At 44.0% G+C, this 18845-nt stretch overlaps 2 protein-coding genes across 4 annotated transcripts in view; both read left to right on the forward strand.

Annotated features, from left to right (window-relative positions):
- The window catches only part of GXYLT2 (glucoside xylosyltransferase 2), a 730828-nt gene that overhangs the window by 41120 nt on the left and 670863 nt on the right, over positions 1 to 18845 (forward strand). The window lies entirely within an intron of this gene.
- The window catches only part of PPP4R2 (protein phosphatase 4 regulatory subunit 2), a 45150-nt gene continuing 34721 nt past the window's right edge, over positions 8417 to 18845 (forward strand). For 2 of the 3 annotated variants that reach the window (XM_050957507.1, XM_050957509.1), the window contains exons 1-2: positions 8417 to 8580; positions 9250 to 9331. In XM_050957507.1, coding sequence (XP_050813464.1) covers positions 8547 to 8580; positions 9250 to 9331 — 116 coding nt within the window. In that variant the 5' untranslated portion in view covers positions 8417 to 8546. Of the gene's footprint in view, positions 8581 to 9247; positions 9332 to 18845 lie in introns of those variants that run through there. The other variant, XM_050957508.1, reaches the window with a different exon arrangement.

Raw genomic sequence — 18845 nt, forward strand, 5'->3', positions numbered from 1 at the left:
ACTGACAAAAACAGTTGTGCATTAATGTAATATTTACACAGAACATGTCAGTCTACAGGACCTTAGTTTAAAATTTGCTTTAAAAATATTTCATTAGTGAGCTGGTGAAGATTATAAAATCACATTTCTAAAAAATGCTTGCATAGAGTTTTAGATGCACAACCATCTTTAACCTTAAATGCATGGATCTTCAGACATACAGTTTTTTAAATAAATCCTTCAAAAGACCTCCCTTATCTAAAATACACATTTTAATTACTATAGTTAAAAAAAAGTGCTTCCAAGTCTTCCTGTCCTTTCTGTCCATCCCTTCACCACCTCTCCCCCCACTCCCCACTGAAGAGAGCCCTTAAAGGGACAACAGTCCTTCTCTTCCAGATAGCTGGACAAAGAGTTTCCCTTTCTTTACTTCTGACTATCCGATGAACTAGTTTTAAAAGAACCCTCCAGCAAAATCAGTACCTTAATAAGACATAAAATCCTTGTTATACCTAAAATCTTTGGAAATATATTTTTTTAAAGTTGGTGAAATTTCATAACCATGTCTCTTGTTATGGAGATCACACAAAGTAAATTACTGTTCCTTTTTTCTAAACCTCTAAACACTAAACCTCTCTGATTAATTTAAAATAATGTCTTTGTTTCAGTGAGTTAATATGTAGTAATCTGGAATGCTGGCTTAAGGTTTGAGTACATTTTAAAATATAAATTCAGCTTAGAAATACTGATTAAGAAAATGTAAAACAGAGAAGAGCTGCATCATGTATTCCATTATATGTAATGTTGTATTCAGCAGGACAGCTGACTCACTCTTACTACGAAGTTTTTGCAAATAAATCTCTGACAAACTTCAGGGCATATCAAAAAAACCTGTGACTGACATTTTTTATTCCCAAATTTTAGTGCTTTTAATTAAGTATTTTCTTCAGGTCCATTCTGCATGAGGGAGAGGGTATGGGAGTCTCTGCGGGGAACTATGACTCTCTGCCACCACGAGGCAGGCCAGGCATCTCATTATCCTTTGCTGTCTCGTCCCTCCTCCCCCTTCCTCACCAGGCTGGGAGCTTGGGCTGCCATCTGGCATAGGGGCACCAGTTTAATAATACTGCGTAGGGCCCCATAAATCCTAAGGACGGCCCTGCCGTATCCTCCTGAAGCATGGGGGGGCCCCAAAACAAGGGGCCTGGGGAATTTGCCCTTTCCATCCTATAGATGGGACGGCTCTGCTTGGACCTGTTCTAGGCACCACCAAAAATTATACAAACCTGGAGCCCATGAGCACTGAATGTCTTTTAGGGTTAACCCAGGTTGATTTTGGGATCTCTCTTTCTGTTTCCAACCTCCAGCCCTGTAAGAGTCCAAACAGCAAAAAGAGATTAAAAATTTTCCTGTCAGCTATCTCTATTTCCTTTGTCCAGAATTCAAGCTGCTGAGATGAGGTTTTTTTACACAAAGCACCTTCATGGGTATGAGAGGACCATTAACCAAGTCTTTGAATCATGATGTTCCACAATGGACCGTTTACTTTTGGTAGTCCTTCTTGATGAGCCATGGACCATTCTTATTGGTTCACAGGTTCAGAGCAAGCATTTTTTACAGTTATAAAGCAAAACTTACATATCACCTTATAGCATGAGCTACAGACATTACAAGTGAAATTAACGCATGCAGCAACTTACAGGCATTCCATAGGGTCTAAACACATTCTTATAAGTCTAGTACCTATCTTGAATACTAACATACAGGTGAACTAGTTTGGTTTCCAGCTATGAATTTGTCAGCACCTAGCACCCTTGGCAAGAACTGGCCCCTGGTCTGCCGGTGTCACAGCCTGACACTGTGTTCTGCAACTGTTAACTCAGTGATTAGTCTTATTGCCTTGAATGGGATTACCCACATAAGTAAGGATGACAAGATCCAATGGGCCCAATTCTCTACTGCCCTGCTCCTTGCATAGTCATATATCTGTGCAAGGCATAAAATGGTACCATTCTGATATGGTAGCATTTTACTACCACTCTACACAGACGTAAAGGACTACACAAGTTGCAAGACTATGAAGAATCATGTTTAGTGTGCTCCTTCATTAAAACTCTGCTGCACTGTGAAGCAACAGTCTTTCTTCTGTTGTACCAAGGACACATTACAATAATATCTTATTTAATATGCCAAGATACACATGCAAGTGCTGAGTGCTACAAACTAGAAGAGCTCATTGAGGAACTAGTGTTTATAAGTTGTTTCTTTTCCCTCTGACAGATTTAGTTTAGAGGCCACTGGTTACATCCAACTCATAAGATAGCAAGACCCATATGTGGAGAAGCTGTAGGTAGCCATTTTCTGACAGTCAGATCCTGTAGGGAGGAGTCTGGTGACTTATGTCCTCTTTGGACAGATAAACTGTGGGAATGGTGGCCACTAATGACTTTTCCTACCCCCTAAAATAGCAATATCCTTCTTACACTGCAAAGCCAATGGATTGTTTAACTTTCCAGTAATGTAAAACACAAGTCCAAAAGTGACCATGCTTCAAATGCAAGTACAATAAAAAACTAGCATTTGAATCTGATCCTTAAATGAGAAGGGTCACCTGGCTCAGCCAACTAACTTTGAGGCAATTCTGAATTCATCCCCAGAACTTGTTTGCCAGGTTCTAAAAGACAAACCTGAATCTTCCACAATCCCAGTTTATAGCACTGAAGTATTTCTCTGGACTCAGAAATGAAATATTTAATAAAAACTGTATTGGGGTTGTATAATTCTATTACAAATTGGGCTGATGAGGATTTGTAGTTGATAGCAGTACAGTACTGAATGAAATATTCACAGTTTAGAGAAAACACTGTCCTCATTGTCTGTAACATGCTTTTCAGTGAATTACATTGTTATTTCAACACAAGTTTCCTGGGAACTTTCTGTCTGTTTGTTTTGTTTTGGCCCAGGTTGTTGCATCATTTTTCAAATGGACACTTAGTATATGGGCCATATTCTGATGTCCATAACACCAGTGAATGGAAGAGTATTGCACAGGAGGGCTGATTTGGCCTGCTAATGTTTTTGCAGTGGGAAACGTAAGAGGGCCCATGCATATGTCCCAGTATGTCTGTTATGACGCATAGGCCCTTTAAAAACAAGTATTCTGGGAAATGTAGTTCCCTGGGAGGGATTGCGTCATGGTCATGTGACCAGTAAAATCAGGCGACCACCTTTGGGAACTATATAAGAGCTAGGAAAGCTGAAGGGAAGTTAGTCCATAGGGGAATTATAATGGGGCATAAGGAGATAGTCAGGAGAAGCTATTTAGTGGGAAGAAGTATCAAAGGGGTAGCCGTGTTAGTCTGGACATGCATCCGACAAAGTGGGTATTCACCCACGAAAGCTCATGCTCCAAAACATCTGATAGTCTATAAGGTGCCACAGGACTCTTTGCTGCTTTTAGTGGGAAGAATATATCTTCTTCCCTCACTCCCTCCCTCCCTGCTTGGCGAAAGTTGGAGATGACTTACTTAGCTGTTATTAGTGTTTTGTGCTACTTCATGTTTTGGCATCTCCTTTAGGTTAATAAAGCAGGGCAGGCCCTCAGGAAAGGAACTTAGGCTGAATGGTGGTTTGACCTTTATTTTCCTTTCTCCTTGCTGGTGTATCTGTTCACAAGCCACAACACTTACATTTGCTACTGCATATCCATTCCTTGCCTTGAAATCCTTCTCCTGCCCTCAACTTACGCGATGGGCAAAATTCTCTCCTTCCTCCACTGTGGTAGAATTATGATGCAGATCTCCTCCCATTACGACAGATTTTGCATTAGTTCGACACGTGGAGAACCCAGTGATATTATTGGTTGAGAATATCAATGAACTAGAGAGCAGAATATTGCCCTAAGATAAAAGCAAATAAGCATAGCTTTAATTTGTAAAGATTTTCAATGTAATGATTTCCCCACAAGTGTGGCAATGAGTCACTTGAACTAACTGCAGCTTGATGGACAGTTTGCTATAGCGCAGACCCCTGCTCCACCTTGATGGTCCCCCATGCACAAAACTAGTGGCAGATGGCAACAAATGCTACAAGAGCAAAATCACCAGTCATGAAAATTTTTAACAATATGGGGTGACCATCTTAGCAGGAACAAAACAAGTAATGATTTTCCCAGTGGGAGTATTCCTTCCTCCGTTCACTGCCACTCAACTTTCCACTGTACATCTCCTGAGGGAGTAGTATGGGCATAGCACAGGAACTCCAGAATTCTAATTCCAGTTGAGACATTGATTCCCTCAATGGCTTGAGCAAATCACAGCTTCTTTTCCTCAGTTTGCTTATGTGTATAATGGAGCTAATGATACTTAAAGGATGCTAGAATTACTTAAGTATCAGAGGGGTAGCCGTGTTAGTCTAGATCTGTAAAAGCAGCAAAGAATCCTGTGGCACCTTATAGACTAACAGACGTTTTGGAGCATGAGCTTTCGTGGGTGCATCTGAAGAAGTGAGTATTCACCCACGAAAGCTCATGCTCCAAAACGTCTGTTAGTCTATAAGGTGCCACAGGATTCTTTGCTGCTTTTATAGAATTACTTAATGTGTGGAAAATACATTGAAAATGAAAAATGCTGCAGTATGTAAATCCTAATTACTATTATTCTCATTAATGCTGTTTTTCTCTTGAAATTGAGTTCAGGGAGCAATTCTGTTTTTCTTTTTTAAATTGAGGATTGACTGATGGCGTGAAAAATAACTTTCTTTTGTAAAATGTTTACAGTTCAACTACTGCTTTTGGGTTATTACCAAGTATCCGGATTCAGCCAGGGGGGAACTCCGAAGTGTTAAATCTGAGATACTGCTATAGGTTTAAAAATCTTTTAGAGAGTTCACAAAACATTTAGAATTCTTTTTATACAGTGTGTTTAAACTAATCATATTTTTTACATTGCACCACAAAATAGCTGGTTTGTATAGCGTGTTGTAAATATGAAGCGCTAAGTAGCATTATTCGTACTATTAAATCGTACTCTGAGGTCCAAAAGATCTACAAGGTTCTCAGTTCTAGAACCCATGAAGTTCTAAAATAAGGGTTGTGGTTCTCTGCTTTGTATCAGGAATCTAACATGCCTGAGGACTTTGTTAGATTCTAGGAACTGGATCATCCCTGTCCCATGCCAAAACTCACACAGGGGAGCTCAGGGGACAGTAGTCCCCAGCCAGAGCACCTCATATTGTTGTCAGGATTATTGGTTTTGCCCTTATCCAGAGAAAAGACTGTACACAAACCCGCGTAATCTCCTATGCCACCACCCGCCTGAGGCTGTATTATCTTTTCCAGGAAATCTTGCTGAGACTGGAGGGTGGACAACGTATGTCATCACCAGCCGTGCTCTGGCCCTCCCACTCTTCCTCATGGGCTGTCAAATCTCCATCTCATGCTATGCATACTCTGGACTTGCAGAAAAAGTTGGTTTTGGGAGGAGGAAGGATGGTGACACAGAGGCTGCTGATTCCTCCTTGCCTCTTTTTGTATGAGAAGAGGGAAGATCTGGAGTAATGCATGGGAGATGATCCAGGTCTATTCAGGATTTTACCTAATAGTAAATTACACCAGATGTGCCAGCTCACATATGCCTAGAATAACGTTGACTGCAATATTTGGCTACGTTATTTACAACTTCATTTTTATGGGCATTTCCATTTCCTTCTAGGAATAATCACCATAGGTGCCTCAATTCTACAGAAGTGTTCACAGTAGACAAGTTTCTGTGTGTGCAGCTGGCTGGCTGGTTAAAATCTGCAGATCTGGAGGCTCAGATTCCCATGAATCCCAGGCCTCTCTGCTTCAATTTTAGGGGCTTGTTCATAACCAGTTTACACCCCAGGGAGGATCTGGGAAGATTACACGGATTTTACCACCCCACTGTTGTGGTGTTCGTCCTCTGTGGGGTTTTGTATAAGGAAATGTATGGACCATTATAAGAATATATATTGAAAATACATTTCTAAAACTGTTTTAGAAGTCCATCACACTTCTTCAGTATCTGTATTCAGTGCATGGGTCTGTTTCTCCCTCAGCAGAGGTTGTCATTTCACTTAAACTTCCCAACAGAGGTCCCATTTGATGATGTTCAGTCAAATATCCTGATTTTGCAAATTACTACTTGTGCTTAATTTTAGGCATGTGAGTAGTCCTATTGACTTTAATACATTGATGGGAACCACTCGTGCTCCAAATTAAGCACATCACTGTTTGCCAAATCAGAGTTTCAGACTGAAAGGATCTGAAACTTTTTCATTACAAATAATGAAAAGCATTGAAATTCTGAGTTTCTGTAATTTTTAAAAATATTTGTGTGCATAGTTTTGTTCAAAAACTGTTTGATTAACATTTCTTATTTATAAACTCTTGAACATAAATTTTCAAAAGCTAAGTCAGATCAAATGTGAATGACCACCTACAGCTGTTAAAATACAGGTCAATGTATGTGTGCATATATATAATTTAGGGGTAGCATCCTAAATTTCATTTATGGTGCAAAGCTACATACTGTGGAAAATCATACATCTGTATAGTTGTGTATATTTTTCTCAGGATTACTGCTGGAAGTATGCCCTTTAATGACTGACTATGGTATTCAAGATGTTAGATCTCAACTAAGGAATACCCTTTCATGTTTGGCTTGGTGATCATCCTACTACAAACACGTCTTAATTCTATTCGATTTTTATATAAGAAATAATTATTTAGTTTTAAGACGGACAGTCAGTTGCACACATACCTGAAAGCTATAGAAAATATTAATTCATACCATGGTACACAATGGATTATACAAAGCATCTTTATTTTACATGGCATCTTTCATATACCAAACATTGCAAAAATACTTTGCAAAGGTAAATAATATTATAATTGGCAATTAGCAAAGAGAGATAGGGGACAATTAAATGGCACAAGCAAAGGAGAAAAGGTATGTATTTACCGCTCTAGTTGGAATGCAGCTGAGTTTGGAAGAAGTGTGTGTGGGGGAGGGTGATGGGGGGTTGGGTAGCCCCTCAATCTGAGTGTGGAAGGTGGTGGTGGGGGGTTTGAGAAGTCCCCCAATCTGAGTGTGGCAGATGGGAGGGGGGCGGGTTGGGAATCTCCCTGATCTGAGTGTGGCAGGTGGGAGTGGGTGAGTTGGGAAGCCCCCAGAGTGTGGAAGGTGTGTATGTGTGTGTGTGGGGGGGGTTGGGAAGCCCCCCAGTCAGAGTGTGGAAGGTGTGTGTGTGTATGTATGGGAGGGGGGGCTGTGAATCCCCCCCGAGTGTGGAAGATTGTGTGTGTGTGTGTGTGAGAGAGAGAGTGGGGGTTGGAAAGCCCCCTAATCACAGTGTGGAAGGTGTGTGTGTGGGGGGGGGTGGGCTGAGAAGCTCCCAGGTCTAAGTGTGGAAGGTGGGAGTTGGGGGAACCCCCCCCATCAGAGTGTGGCAGGTGGGGGAGCGGCTTGGGAATCCCCCAGTCAGAGTGTGGAAGATGTGTGTGGGTGGGGTGGGCTGAGAAGCTCCCAAGTCTAAGTGTGGAAGGTGTGTATGTGTGGGGGGGGTTGGGAAGCCCCCCAGTCAGTGTGGAAGGTGTGTGTGTGTGTGAGAATGGGAAGGGGGGCTGGAAAGCCCGCCAGAGTGTGGAAGGTGTGTGTGTATGTGTGGGAGGGGGGGCTGGGAAGCCCCCAGTTAGAGTGTGGAAGGTGTGTGTGTGTGTATGTGTGGGAGGGGGGGCTGGGAATCCCCCCCGAGTGTGGAAGGTGTGTGTGTGTGGAGGGGGGGGTTTGGTAAGCTCCCAGGTCTAAGTGTGGAAGGTGGGAGTTGGGGGAAATCCCACCCCGTCAGAGTGTGGCAGGTGGGGGGGCGGCTTGGGAATCCCCCAGTCAGAGTGTGGAAGGGGTGTGTGGGTGGGTGGGGTGGGGTGGGCTGAGAAGCTCCCAAGTCTAAGTGTGGAAGGTGGGAGAAGGGGGAAGCCCCCCAGTCAGAGTGTGGAAGGTGTGTGTGTGTGTATGTGTGGGAGGGGGGGCTGGGAATCCCCCCCGAGTATGGAAGATTGTTGGGGGGGTTGGGAAGCCCCCCAGTCACAGTGTGGAAGGTGTGTGTGGGGGGGGGTGGGCTGAGAAGCTCCCAAGTCTAAGTGTGGAAGGTGGGAGAAGGGGGAAGCCCCCCAGTCAGAGTGGGGCAGGTGGGAAGCCCCCCAATCTGAGTGGGCTGGGAGGGTGGCTGGGAAACCCCCAAGTCGAAGTGTGGCAGGTGGGGGTTGGGGGAAGCCCCCCCTTACTAAGCATGGCAAGTGTGCCCGCCGGCCCCGCTAGCTCACCCCTCCGCCTCCCCACTCCCTCAGACAGGCGGCAGCAGGCTGGCCCCGCCCCCTGTGGGCGGGGGCGCGCCGTCGGCGGCGCGCGCGGTGACGGCCCGGGCGCCATGTTGGAGGCTTGCTAAGCCCGCCGCGGTGTGTGTCTGTGCCGCTGCCGGTGCCTGTTTCCTGTGCGGGGCGGGGGGCAGGAGGCGGGAGCAGCGCAGAGAGGGGGCAGCGGCGGACCATGGACGTCGAGAGGCTGCAGGAGGCGCTGAAAGGTGGTGGCCGGCCTAGGGGGGGGTCCCCACGCGGGAAGGGAGCTCGCTCCCCTCACCGGGGGCGGCAGGACCCCCTGCGGGTGGGTCCCTGCGCTGAGGGTGGCCATGGCCCCCTTGGGGCAGGCGGTGGAGAGGAAAGTCCCCTCCGTCCCAGCCCACTGGGGAGGCAGAGCCCTCTGAGGCATGGGGGGGGAATGCCCTTTTCCCCTCCCTCAGGAGTCCTGGGCTTCAAGGGGGGGCTGCTGGGGGGGGAAGGGCCCTCTTGCTCTTCCTCCCACTGACCCCCCCCTTGCCCTGCCGGAGCCGAGTCCCCCCGTGTGTCCGACCCCCCCTCACCCCTGCCCTTTCTCTCCCCAGCCCAGCTCGTGCGAGCCCCGTCCTGCTTCCCTGGGCGCAGCCGGAGTCCCTCAGCCCGGCTCTCGTGGCTGTAGCCGCTCCAGAGAAGTTGCAAATCAACTTCGAGTGACTTACTGCCATTCAGCTGCAGACGGTTCCCTCCTCAGAAGCAGTAAGAGGCTCGCAGGGCCCTAAGGCTGCGGCTCGAGTGGGGTGGCTCTGCTTTCCAGCACACTGGGACCTGGAAAAGCTGCTTGTGGGAGCTGCGTTTACAGACCAAGTCCATTAATGTTGATTGGGATTTTGTCCTCCCCCACCCCTTCTTACCTGCAGATTTTGAGAAGAGGGGGAAGAAGGAAGTGTGTCCAGTACTGGATCAGTTTCTCTGTCATGTTGCCAAGACTGGAGAGACAATGTAAGTCTGATCTGTTCCCCACTCCCCCCTTCTCTTCCCCAGTTGAGGCTAAGAGCTCTCTCAATTTTGGGCCCAGAGATAGATTGAATAATGCCCAAGTTTGTTTGCATGTAAGTTGATTTGGTGAGCTAAATATAGTCTCCTTCCTTCTAGTTGCAGTTCTTGATGGCTGAAGACCTCTTGAGTTTTGTTCACTTTATTTCCTTTCACACTTAGAGTTGTTACACATTAGTCTGCTGTGATTGAGAAGTTTCTCCTTGTGTTCAGGGTCATCTGTCAGGTTTCATTGATCCTATTAAATATAACGAGCCTGTTGCTTTTTCTCTATTTTATAGAATACTCAGATCAGTTTTCATAACCCGAAAGAGGAAAAGTTTAATGTGTATTGCGATCTCTTTTGAATGTGATATCTGATAGCATTGTTCACAGAAGTGGATGACATACTTTAGATTAATTTTTGCAGGCTTTGTGTAGCATACTTACAGGCTCGCTTATATTCTGTTGCTGCTTTTTATGTGGACCGAGGGGAGAGGAGAAATAATTTAGGTGCTCTTTGCACAAGAGGCATATGGGAGCTAACTTGTTACTCTGGGAAATGAGAACCTGATAAAATGCAGTCTGCACACAACTACTCCCATTTCACTTTCCCCAGACTTTCTTTCATAGATCAGCATTAACGGGGGTGGGAGCCATTTGGTTTTTTTCTTGGAAGGAGCATTGTAGTTGTAAAGGAGCTGGAATATCTCCTTGTCAGGGATAATCTCTGGTGCTGCATTGGGTGACTTCCTTGTTGTCTCACTATTTGGCAGGAAGGAGAAAGGCTCCTGGGTGCATTGCTCATGATTTGCTCACTTTCTGGCTCGCAGGCTGCCTCCTTGTTTTTGAGGCCTAGTACAGGCTTCAGAAAGGAATATATGCTTATACCACTGTTCTATTAGGAACCACTGATTCACAGTCTTTGTTCTAATTTATAGTGTGTCTAAGTTGCAAGAGATCTGTTTTTAATGTAGTGTGCTATTCCTGCTTCAATTTGTGGCCTTAAAGGGAAAACTGAAGTTCTGAAATGTACTTTGCTCCTTGAAGCAAAGGCTTCAACTTAGCAGAAAAAGGCACAGCTGTAATACAGATATTTTTGCTTAATGAGTCTTTATGCTGTCTTATTTTAGAAGAAATTTTATTTTTATAAAGTGTAAAATTACTTTTTAGATATGCTAATTGCTTACATTTGTCTGAACTTTTCTTAGAGGCTTTTGTTTTCTTGCCTATCTGCTTTCTGTTTTGGAAACTACAAAATATTGATTTCAGGGGAAATATTTAAGAAATCACTGATGATAGGGAATTTAGGGCCATGTGATATAATGTAACTATCTTTGTACTGTTAACTTCTGCTTGCTTTCTGTCTGGGAAATATATTAACAAAGGCTTTGATCCTGCAATGGGCTCTGTGTTTGAGACGCAAATATTTTTCACGCTTTGTACAGGGCCATCATTTGTATACTCTCAGTTTCTTTCTCTTTTGTTATCCCTCTGTATTTTTTTCTAAATACTCAAATATTTCAGTTGCTCTAGGCTGTTTGTTAATAGTTTCACATTTGTTAGTAACAGTTCAGCAAGTCTCCAGTCTTCTCCTTTGTGCGCAAACAGGACAATATATGCACGCAGGCTTCACCGTACAGTTAATTCTGCTCCCATTAGACCTCAAGATCTACATTATTTCTTTGTCTAATATTTTGCTAAATTTATTTATCCATTGCAAATTGAAATATTCAGAGACAATGTTTGTCAAAATGAAACTAGTTCTAAGGGTTGCTAAACCTTAGTATCAGGAACACAATTATTTAAATAGTTAAGGCCTTCTTTTTAGGGAGGGCTCTCTATGTTGGAGATTCTGCACTTTGGCAACATTTCTTTTACTAGTGCTATGTGGAGTTGTACATATTCCTGCTAACACCTACGCTAGTGAACAAAAAGGATTTGTGTTAGTGGTGAAGGAGGTAAATGAGATAATATAAAATGAGGCTATTTTGCTTTCTTTCTTGTCTCAGTTTATTATTATGCCTCTGGTTTTCAGATAGAGGCGTTGGGGCGTTCCTCATGTTTCTTTCCAAACTTTATATATAAACTTTATAAAATAAGGTTTAAAGAATAGGATTTTTCCTTCTGTGGCAACTGTACTTTCTGGTAGGTAAACAGTTACTACATTTTAATTAGTATGGCTTTGAACATTTAAAATGAAATATGTCTAGAAAAAATGATCTTGAGGTTTTCAGAGGAGCATGGACATGCTATATATTGCACATTTATTACCCTACGTATTAATCCTGCAAACGCTAACTTATGTGAGTTGTTCCATCTGACTCAGTGGGACATATTCACCTGAGTAAAATTACTTGGTGTGTGTAGGATTGGGCTAGTAATTAAAAATCTTATAGGTACATTATGAAGGCTTGGTATAATTGTGCAAATGCTAAACTTGGTCTGCAGTGCCTTGTAGTAAAAGCCTGATCCTGCACCGGCTCAAGAATAACTTTATTTACTGGAGTCTATGGGGCTATTACTGTGTGCAAAGTTAAGTACATACTTAAGTGTTTGAAAGATTGTGGCCTGAATTTTTAACCAAGCACTCTGGAGCTATGCAAAATAATGTTGGTTTCTTATAATTTGAAAGAGATACTGAACAACAGTTATGCCCAACCCACACTATCTGAGAACTGGTGGTTGCAAGTTGTTTCCTAGTACCATCTTATTTGTAATGTGCATGTGAAACAGCTTTCAGCTGACAGTTTTCAGCAGAAAACAGCTCTGCTGCCTAAAAACCCTGCCTGGAGAGCTGTGAAGTTGCACAATTGTTTTCTGCCACTCTATAGGCCTTAAACTACATCACTCAGTAGTTTATCAAGGAAAAACAGTCCAGTTGTATCACTTGTGGAGCTGCACAAACCCTAATGTCATGTAGAAAAACACTATTTTTCAGGAAGTCTCTCTAGGTGACTGGAGAGTTAGTATTTGACATTTCCAGTGTCGCGGAAGTAAAATCTGATTGAGCATTTTTTGTTGAAGACTACTTAAAACTAGGTGTGTGGGTGAGAGAGAGGAGGAGGTTGTGTAGTATTGCCACTTAATTCAAATGCCTAACAGTTGAAAGAAGGGTCTCTGAATTAAGGATTCAGTTATCTTCCCCTTCAATTAATGGCAGAAGAGTTTCAAATCCATTTCTTTGAGTCCTTTGAGGAAATGTAGTAAGAACAGGGAAAAAAGATTGGACATTCCTGGTCATTCTAAGGTAGAAAAAACAGCAGATTTTTAAAAAGTTTCGGCATGTCTTTATACACCCCAAAAAGCATAGATTATCTTTTCCCTCCCTTCTGCCTTAGGCCTCCCCTCTCCACTCCCAATTCAGGTAACCTTTAAGTTTGCAGTCTTAACTATAGCTTTTCCTATTGTAAAAGATACAATGCAGATGTTTTATTAGTTACCTATTTTTTCTATGTCCTTAAGATCCTACCAAAACCTGGAGAAATCTGGGCTGAGGGCAGGAGTGATTAATTGTAAAATAGTTTTAGGCCTTTTCTGTGCTTGGGAACAGCTATGATTCATGACCTGTGACCAGGAATTGGTGGGGTTGCACTAGTGCAGGCCTGCACCACTCGTAAAGCGGCGAGGGCCATATTACTCCAAAGAAAAGAGCTGAAGCCCGAAACTCCCCCGGCCCCATTCCCCCCCGAAACACAACCTCCTCCCCCCCGCCCAGCGCCACCTGCCCCGCAGAAACAAACTCTCTTTCCCCAGTGCCGCCCCGCCGAAACAGAGGTATTGAACCTTGCTAATATGTTATAGCGGACCCCTAAGATAGTATAATTAAGGTAAAAGAAAATGTCTTTTTGCTAGAAGTAGAATAAGATCTTCCCCCCACTTTGTAATCAATTACCCTGTTGAATGAATGAGGTGTGTCTGAGGAAGGTGTGGAAGGCAGGCACCTCCAGACAGCTGCAACCCTTGGAGATGGGGTGGGAGCCAGACCAGATCAGTAGAGCAGGTCAGCCTCTGATTCATAGCTCGCCTCCTCCCACACGGCCACCTGCCCCCCCGCCTATGCCCACCCGGTCGCCTCCTCAGACCCCCATCCAACCTCCCCCTCCTTCCTGACGGCCCCCCTGGAACCCTTGCCCCCATAACTCCCCCGTTCCCCGCCTTCTGACCTCCCCGATCCCTATCCACCACCACTCTCCGAACTCCACTGCCCCCTGTCCAATCCTCCCCACTCCCTGCCCGCTTACTGTGTTGCTTGGAGGTGGCTGGCGGTGCTACAGCTGCGCCGCTTGTCTGGAGCCAGGCCACGCTGTCTCCACGCAGCGCCTGGAGCAGCGGTTCAGGCCGAGCTCGCAGCTCCCCTGCTTCCCGCGAATCAGCTGTTCATGTGGGAAGCCTGGGAGGGCTGAGAAGCAAGCGGCGGCTTCACGCTCAGGCCCAGGGAGGCAGAGGGGAGGTGAGCTGGGGTGGGGAGCGGTTCTCTTGCACCTCCCTCCCACTCCCCAGTGTTACCTGCTGTGATGTGGGCGGCCCTCCTCGCGTCCCCCCGCCCCAGCTCACCTCCACTCCGTCTCCATCTCCGCCTCCGCCTTCCTGGGCCTAAGCAGTGAAGCTGTTGCACTGCTTCTCTGCCCTCCCAGGCTTCCTGTGGGAATCAGGGGGGAGAGGGAGAAGCAGGGCGGAGCATTCGGAGTGGAGGTGAGCTGGGGCCAGCCACTGGCTCACCTGCCTCTCCCCCCCCCCCAAGCCGCTACCTGCTGGCTCACTTCCTAAGGCCTCCTCCCCTGCTGCTGGCTCACCTGCCCCCCCCCCCCCCCGTGCCACTGCCTGCTCGCTTGCCTCCTCAGCCCCCCTCCCTCACCCGATGCTTGCCTACTCACTCTCCCTCTCCCCTGTGGGCCACATGTTGTGCAGGCCTGCACTAGTGCTTACACCAAGTGGCTCTGAGTACATTACTCTGTGTTTACCTGGTTTTGGTTTTTAACTTTTTTACTTTAGGCTGTGGATTGCATAGTTGGTTCTTTTTTTTGTAGTCAGGTTTTCCCTCCTAGATGTTATTGTCTTCTAAGTTTTTTCCCAGCTTCTGTCTAACTGAATACATAGGAAGCTACCAAGAGTCAACCTTTCAGTTTCTCAGGTTGGCCTGCATTTGAAAAATACCTTGGAGTGAGTTTAGCATGTAGTGGTCTCTAAATGTCCAGCATATGTTCTGTGCATTGTATTCTTCCTAAGGCAATACAGAGGGGCACATTTTTAACCTCATTAGTATTTTGGTCCATTTTGATATCTCGTTGTTTACTCTTGCTGGTGGAAAGTGTTTAGTTTTTAATTGAACTCTTTTAAACTTCCTTTGTGAACTCCGATCAGTTCTGGTTTTTTGTTTTATTTTCAGTTGAACCAGAGCTAAAAAGGAGTTGCCAGTTCTAAAACTGGTCTGACGATGAAAATAACTATAAATATGGACAGAAGTTTCTTGAATTTTCATTCTAGCATTTCAGCTACATATTTTGGCATTTTATATGTTATGTTCCTTTCTTGTGTGTCAGTCTATGTAAATTTTTGTGGCAACGTATGCTCTAACTTCAAAGGTTCCCCCGCTTTAATTTAAACCTTATTTTTATGAACAATGTTCTTGTTTTTATTTTACTTTCAAATTTGCTTTGCTTTATACATGGGTACGCTAGTGTAGAGCTTTCAGTAGTAAGTATAGATAAGATCACATTTATCATCTCACTTTCACTTGTAACTTTTTGAAAAGCTCTTTTTATACTAAAAGTTAGAAGTTTAGTCTCAGAATAAAGTTGGATTTCTTTTGGTAGAAAAAATAAGAGGCAAATTCATTTAACTTTTTGAGTTACTGGAGAGAGATTATTTTTTCTATTATCTTTTTTTTACTTCAGCCGACTACAAACACAAACTTTTAAACTTCAGCCAGAGGACATAGGTAGTTCTCAGTGAAAAGTGCCTGTTTTTGCTTAATCAAGTTTCTGATTAACTGCTACTTAAAAATTCTGTGCCAAGTGTGATATAAAACTTTCAAATAAATGCGGGGCATTTGACTGTTTAATGTGCACACTTTAAAAATGAAGTTAAAGTGGTCAGTCTTGCTTGATTTTCTTCAGGGATCATACATCCTTGATCCCGTACCAAAATGGGCTCATTTTTGAATGTTTGACCATCCAATAAGAACGGTCCTACTGGGTCAAACCAAAGGTCCATCTAGCTCAGTATCCTGTCTTCCAACAGTGGCCAGTGCCAGGTGCCCCATAAGAAATGAACAGAACAGGTAATCAAGTGATCCATCCCTTGTCGCTCATTCCCAGCTTCTGGCAAACAGAGGCTGGAGACACTATTCTTGCCCATCCTGGCTAATAGCCACTGATAGACCTATCCTCCATGAATTTATCTAGTTCTTCTTCGAACCCTGTTATGGGCTTGGCCTTCACAACATCCTCTGGCAAGAAGTTCCACAGGTTGACTGTGCAGTGTGTAAAGAAATACTTCCTTTTGTTTTAAACCTGCTGCGTATTAATTTCATTTGGTGACTCCGAGTTCTTGTGTTATGAGAAGTAGTAAACAATACTTCCTTATCTACTTTCTTTACACCAGTCATAATTTTATAGACCTCGATCATATCTCCCCTTAGCTGTCTCTTTTCCAAGCTGAAAAGTCCCAGTCTTATCAGTCTCTCCTCATACACAAGACGTTCCATACCCCTAATAACTTTTGTTGCCCTTTTCTCAACCTTTTCCTATTCCAATATATCTTTTTTGAGATGGGGCGACCACATCTGCACACAGTATTCAAGATGTGGGTGTATCATGGATTTATATAGAGGCAACATATTTTCTGTCCTATTATCTATCCCTTTCTTAATTATTCCCAGCATTCTGTTTGTGTGGTTGTTTTTTTTTTTTTGACTGCTGCTGCACATTGAATGGATGTTTTCAGAGAGCTATCTATAATGACCCCAAGATCTTTCTTGAGTGGTAACTGCTAATTTAGACCCCATCATTTTATATGTATAGTTGGGATTATGCTTTCCAATGTGCATTACTTTACATTTATCAACATTAAATTTCATCTGCCATTGTGTTGCCTTGTCACCCAGTTTTGAGAGATCCTTTTGTAGCTCTTCGCAGTCTGCCTGTGTCTTAACTATCTTTAGTAATTTTGTATCATCTGCAAATTTTGCCACCTCACTGTTTACCCCTTTTTCCTGATCATTTATGAATATGTTGAATAAGACCGGTCCCAGAACAGACTCCTGGGGGACACCACTATTTACCTTTCTCCATTCTGAAAACTGACCATTTATACCTACCCTTTGTTTCCTATCTTTTAACCAGCTACCAATCCATGAGAGCACCTTCTCTCTCATCCTATGGCATCTTACTTTGCGTAAGAGCTTTTGTTGAGGGACCTTCTCAAAGGCTATCTGAAAATCTAAGTACACTCTATCCACTGGATCCCCTTGGTCCACACGCTTGTTGATCCCCTTAGAGAATTCTAGTATATTGGTGAGGCATGATTTCCGTTTACTAAAACCATGTTGACACTTCCTCAACAAATTTATGTTCATCTATGTGTCTGACAATGTTGTTGTTTATTATAGTTTCAACCAATTTGCCTGGTATTGAAGTCAGGTTTACAGGCCTGTAATTGCCAGGATCACCTCTGGAGCCCTTGTAAAAAAAAATTTGTCACTTTAGTCATCCTCCACTCAATTCAGTTTGTGGGGTTCTGGGATTAGTACCCCAAAGTGTGCTGCAGCCTACAGAGCACAGGAAGATTAATTGAAGGAACTCTCCCATTTGTCTCTTCCCAGGTGGTAGATTGGCTACCTGGCAGCTGTGGAGTTATTGATGCAATGCTTATGCTTCAAGAATTATCTGTGTAGTAATGGTGCAATTTCAGTGCTGTACCCTTCGGAGGCATCATTGCAGTGTACACAAACTGTAGTGGTGTCTCCCAGAAATGTGAACTACTGTAAAAAAATTTGTGTTGTGATTTTTGGAAGTGAAGGGAAAGGGACATCCGGTAGCTCACATTGTGGAATTTGGGTCCTAAGTGCTTCTGAATCTGCCCCACAGAAATTAAATGTCTAAGATATATTAATGCAGAATTAACATTGAGTAAAGAAATGTAGAATCCAAGATCCTAATAGTAATGCTAACATGCCACATTGAATGTATTGTGTATCAGCCTTGTTAAAGTGTCATGAAAACTTTCCAGCCTAGGCAATAATGTACACGATAACAGTAATGTCAATGTGTGCGAGCATATGCTGTCACATATAACTCTCTCTGATGCCACTGTATGTACTTTCTATTATGTGTATACCAGGCCTTATAAGCTCACTTCACACCATTGCTGCTGTTCTTACAAACATCAAGCTGTTCCTCTCACAGGCTTTGTCTGCACTAGCACTTTCGTTGGTAAAATGTTTGTCAGTCAGGGGTGCGGAAAAAACAAACCCTTGACCAACAGAAGTTTCACCGACAAAAGTGCCTATGTGGACAGCTCTACGTTAACAGGAGATGCTGTCCCACCGACGTAGTTACCATTGCTTGTTGGGGATAGTTTGCTGGCATAGAGCAACTATCCGGGAGACCTTACGCCTGCGCAGCTGCAGTGGTCCAGCTGCCAGATCTGCAGTTTAGACATAGGCTATTCAACACTTACTATTTAAAGCGGAAAAAGTCCCTTTTTTGCACTAAAACTGTGGGAGTGTCTACACTTGTTAATGACTTTTTGCAGTGAAACTCAGAAGTTTCACCACAGGAAGAAAACCACCTTCATGAGAGGCATATAGCTCTTATCACTGTTGTCTTGTGAAGGCACATTCTACCAGTGTAAACACCTTTTGGCCTCTGAAGGATATCCCACAGTGCTAAAAGTGATCACTCTGGCCAGCATCTCTGCTGCTCTGACGCCAAGTAAACACATCCACCCCTCCCCCTGTAAGCCCTGGGAAGTTCTTGAAACTCCCGTTCCCTTTGCTTGTAGATATGGCAGGGAAAGCAGCCAGACAGCAGGGTTTTTAAAAAATGCCATGAAAGAAACAAGGAAGTAATGGGGCTGCTGGGACATGAAGCAGGGCAGCATGGGGCACTGAGCAGAGACCCAGAATGTCTTGCGCCCCCCAGTCCTACAAGACCTATCGAGAGAGCTGCACTGTGGGATAGCTGCCCTACAGCGCTACTCTCATCCATGATGTAAGTGCTGCTAGTGTAAACACTCTCTGACACCTGAGGAATTAAGTGAGTAAGCAAACAGCGCTTTTTTTTCCACTGGTTCCATATCACCGGTGGAACTTAGAGTGCAAAAACTCTGCAAGTGTAGACATACCCATAGCCTCACACAGACAACCCTCACTACCTTACCTTTGAGTCACTCTATACACCAGCTAATTTAATCACACCCTGACCCAGGCCTATTCAGTTTCCTTTCTATTCATTAATTAACATTATTTCATCATTTC

This window comes from Gopherus flavomarginatus, chromosome 6, assembly GCF_025201925.1.
Source record: "Gopherus flavomarginatus isolate rGopFla2 chromosome 6, rGopFla2.mat.asm, whole genome shotgun sequence".
In the NCBI taxonomy this organism is placed as follows: domain Eukaryota; kingdom Metazoa; phylum Chordata; order Testudines; family Testudinidae; genus Gopherus; species Gopherus flavomarginatus.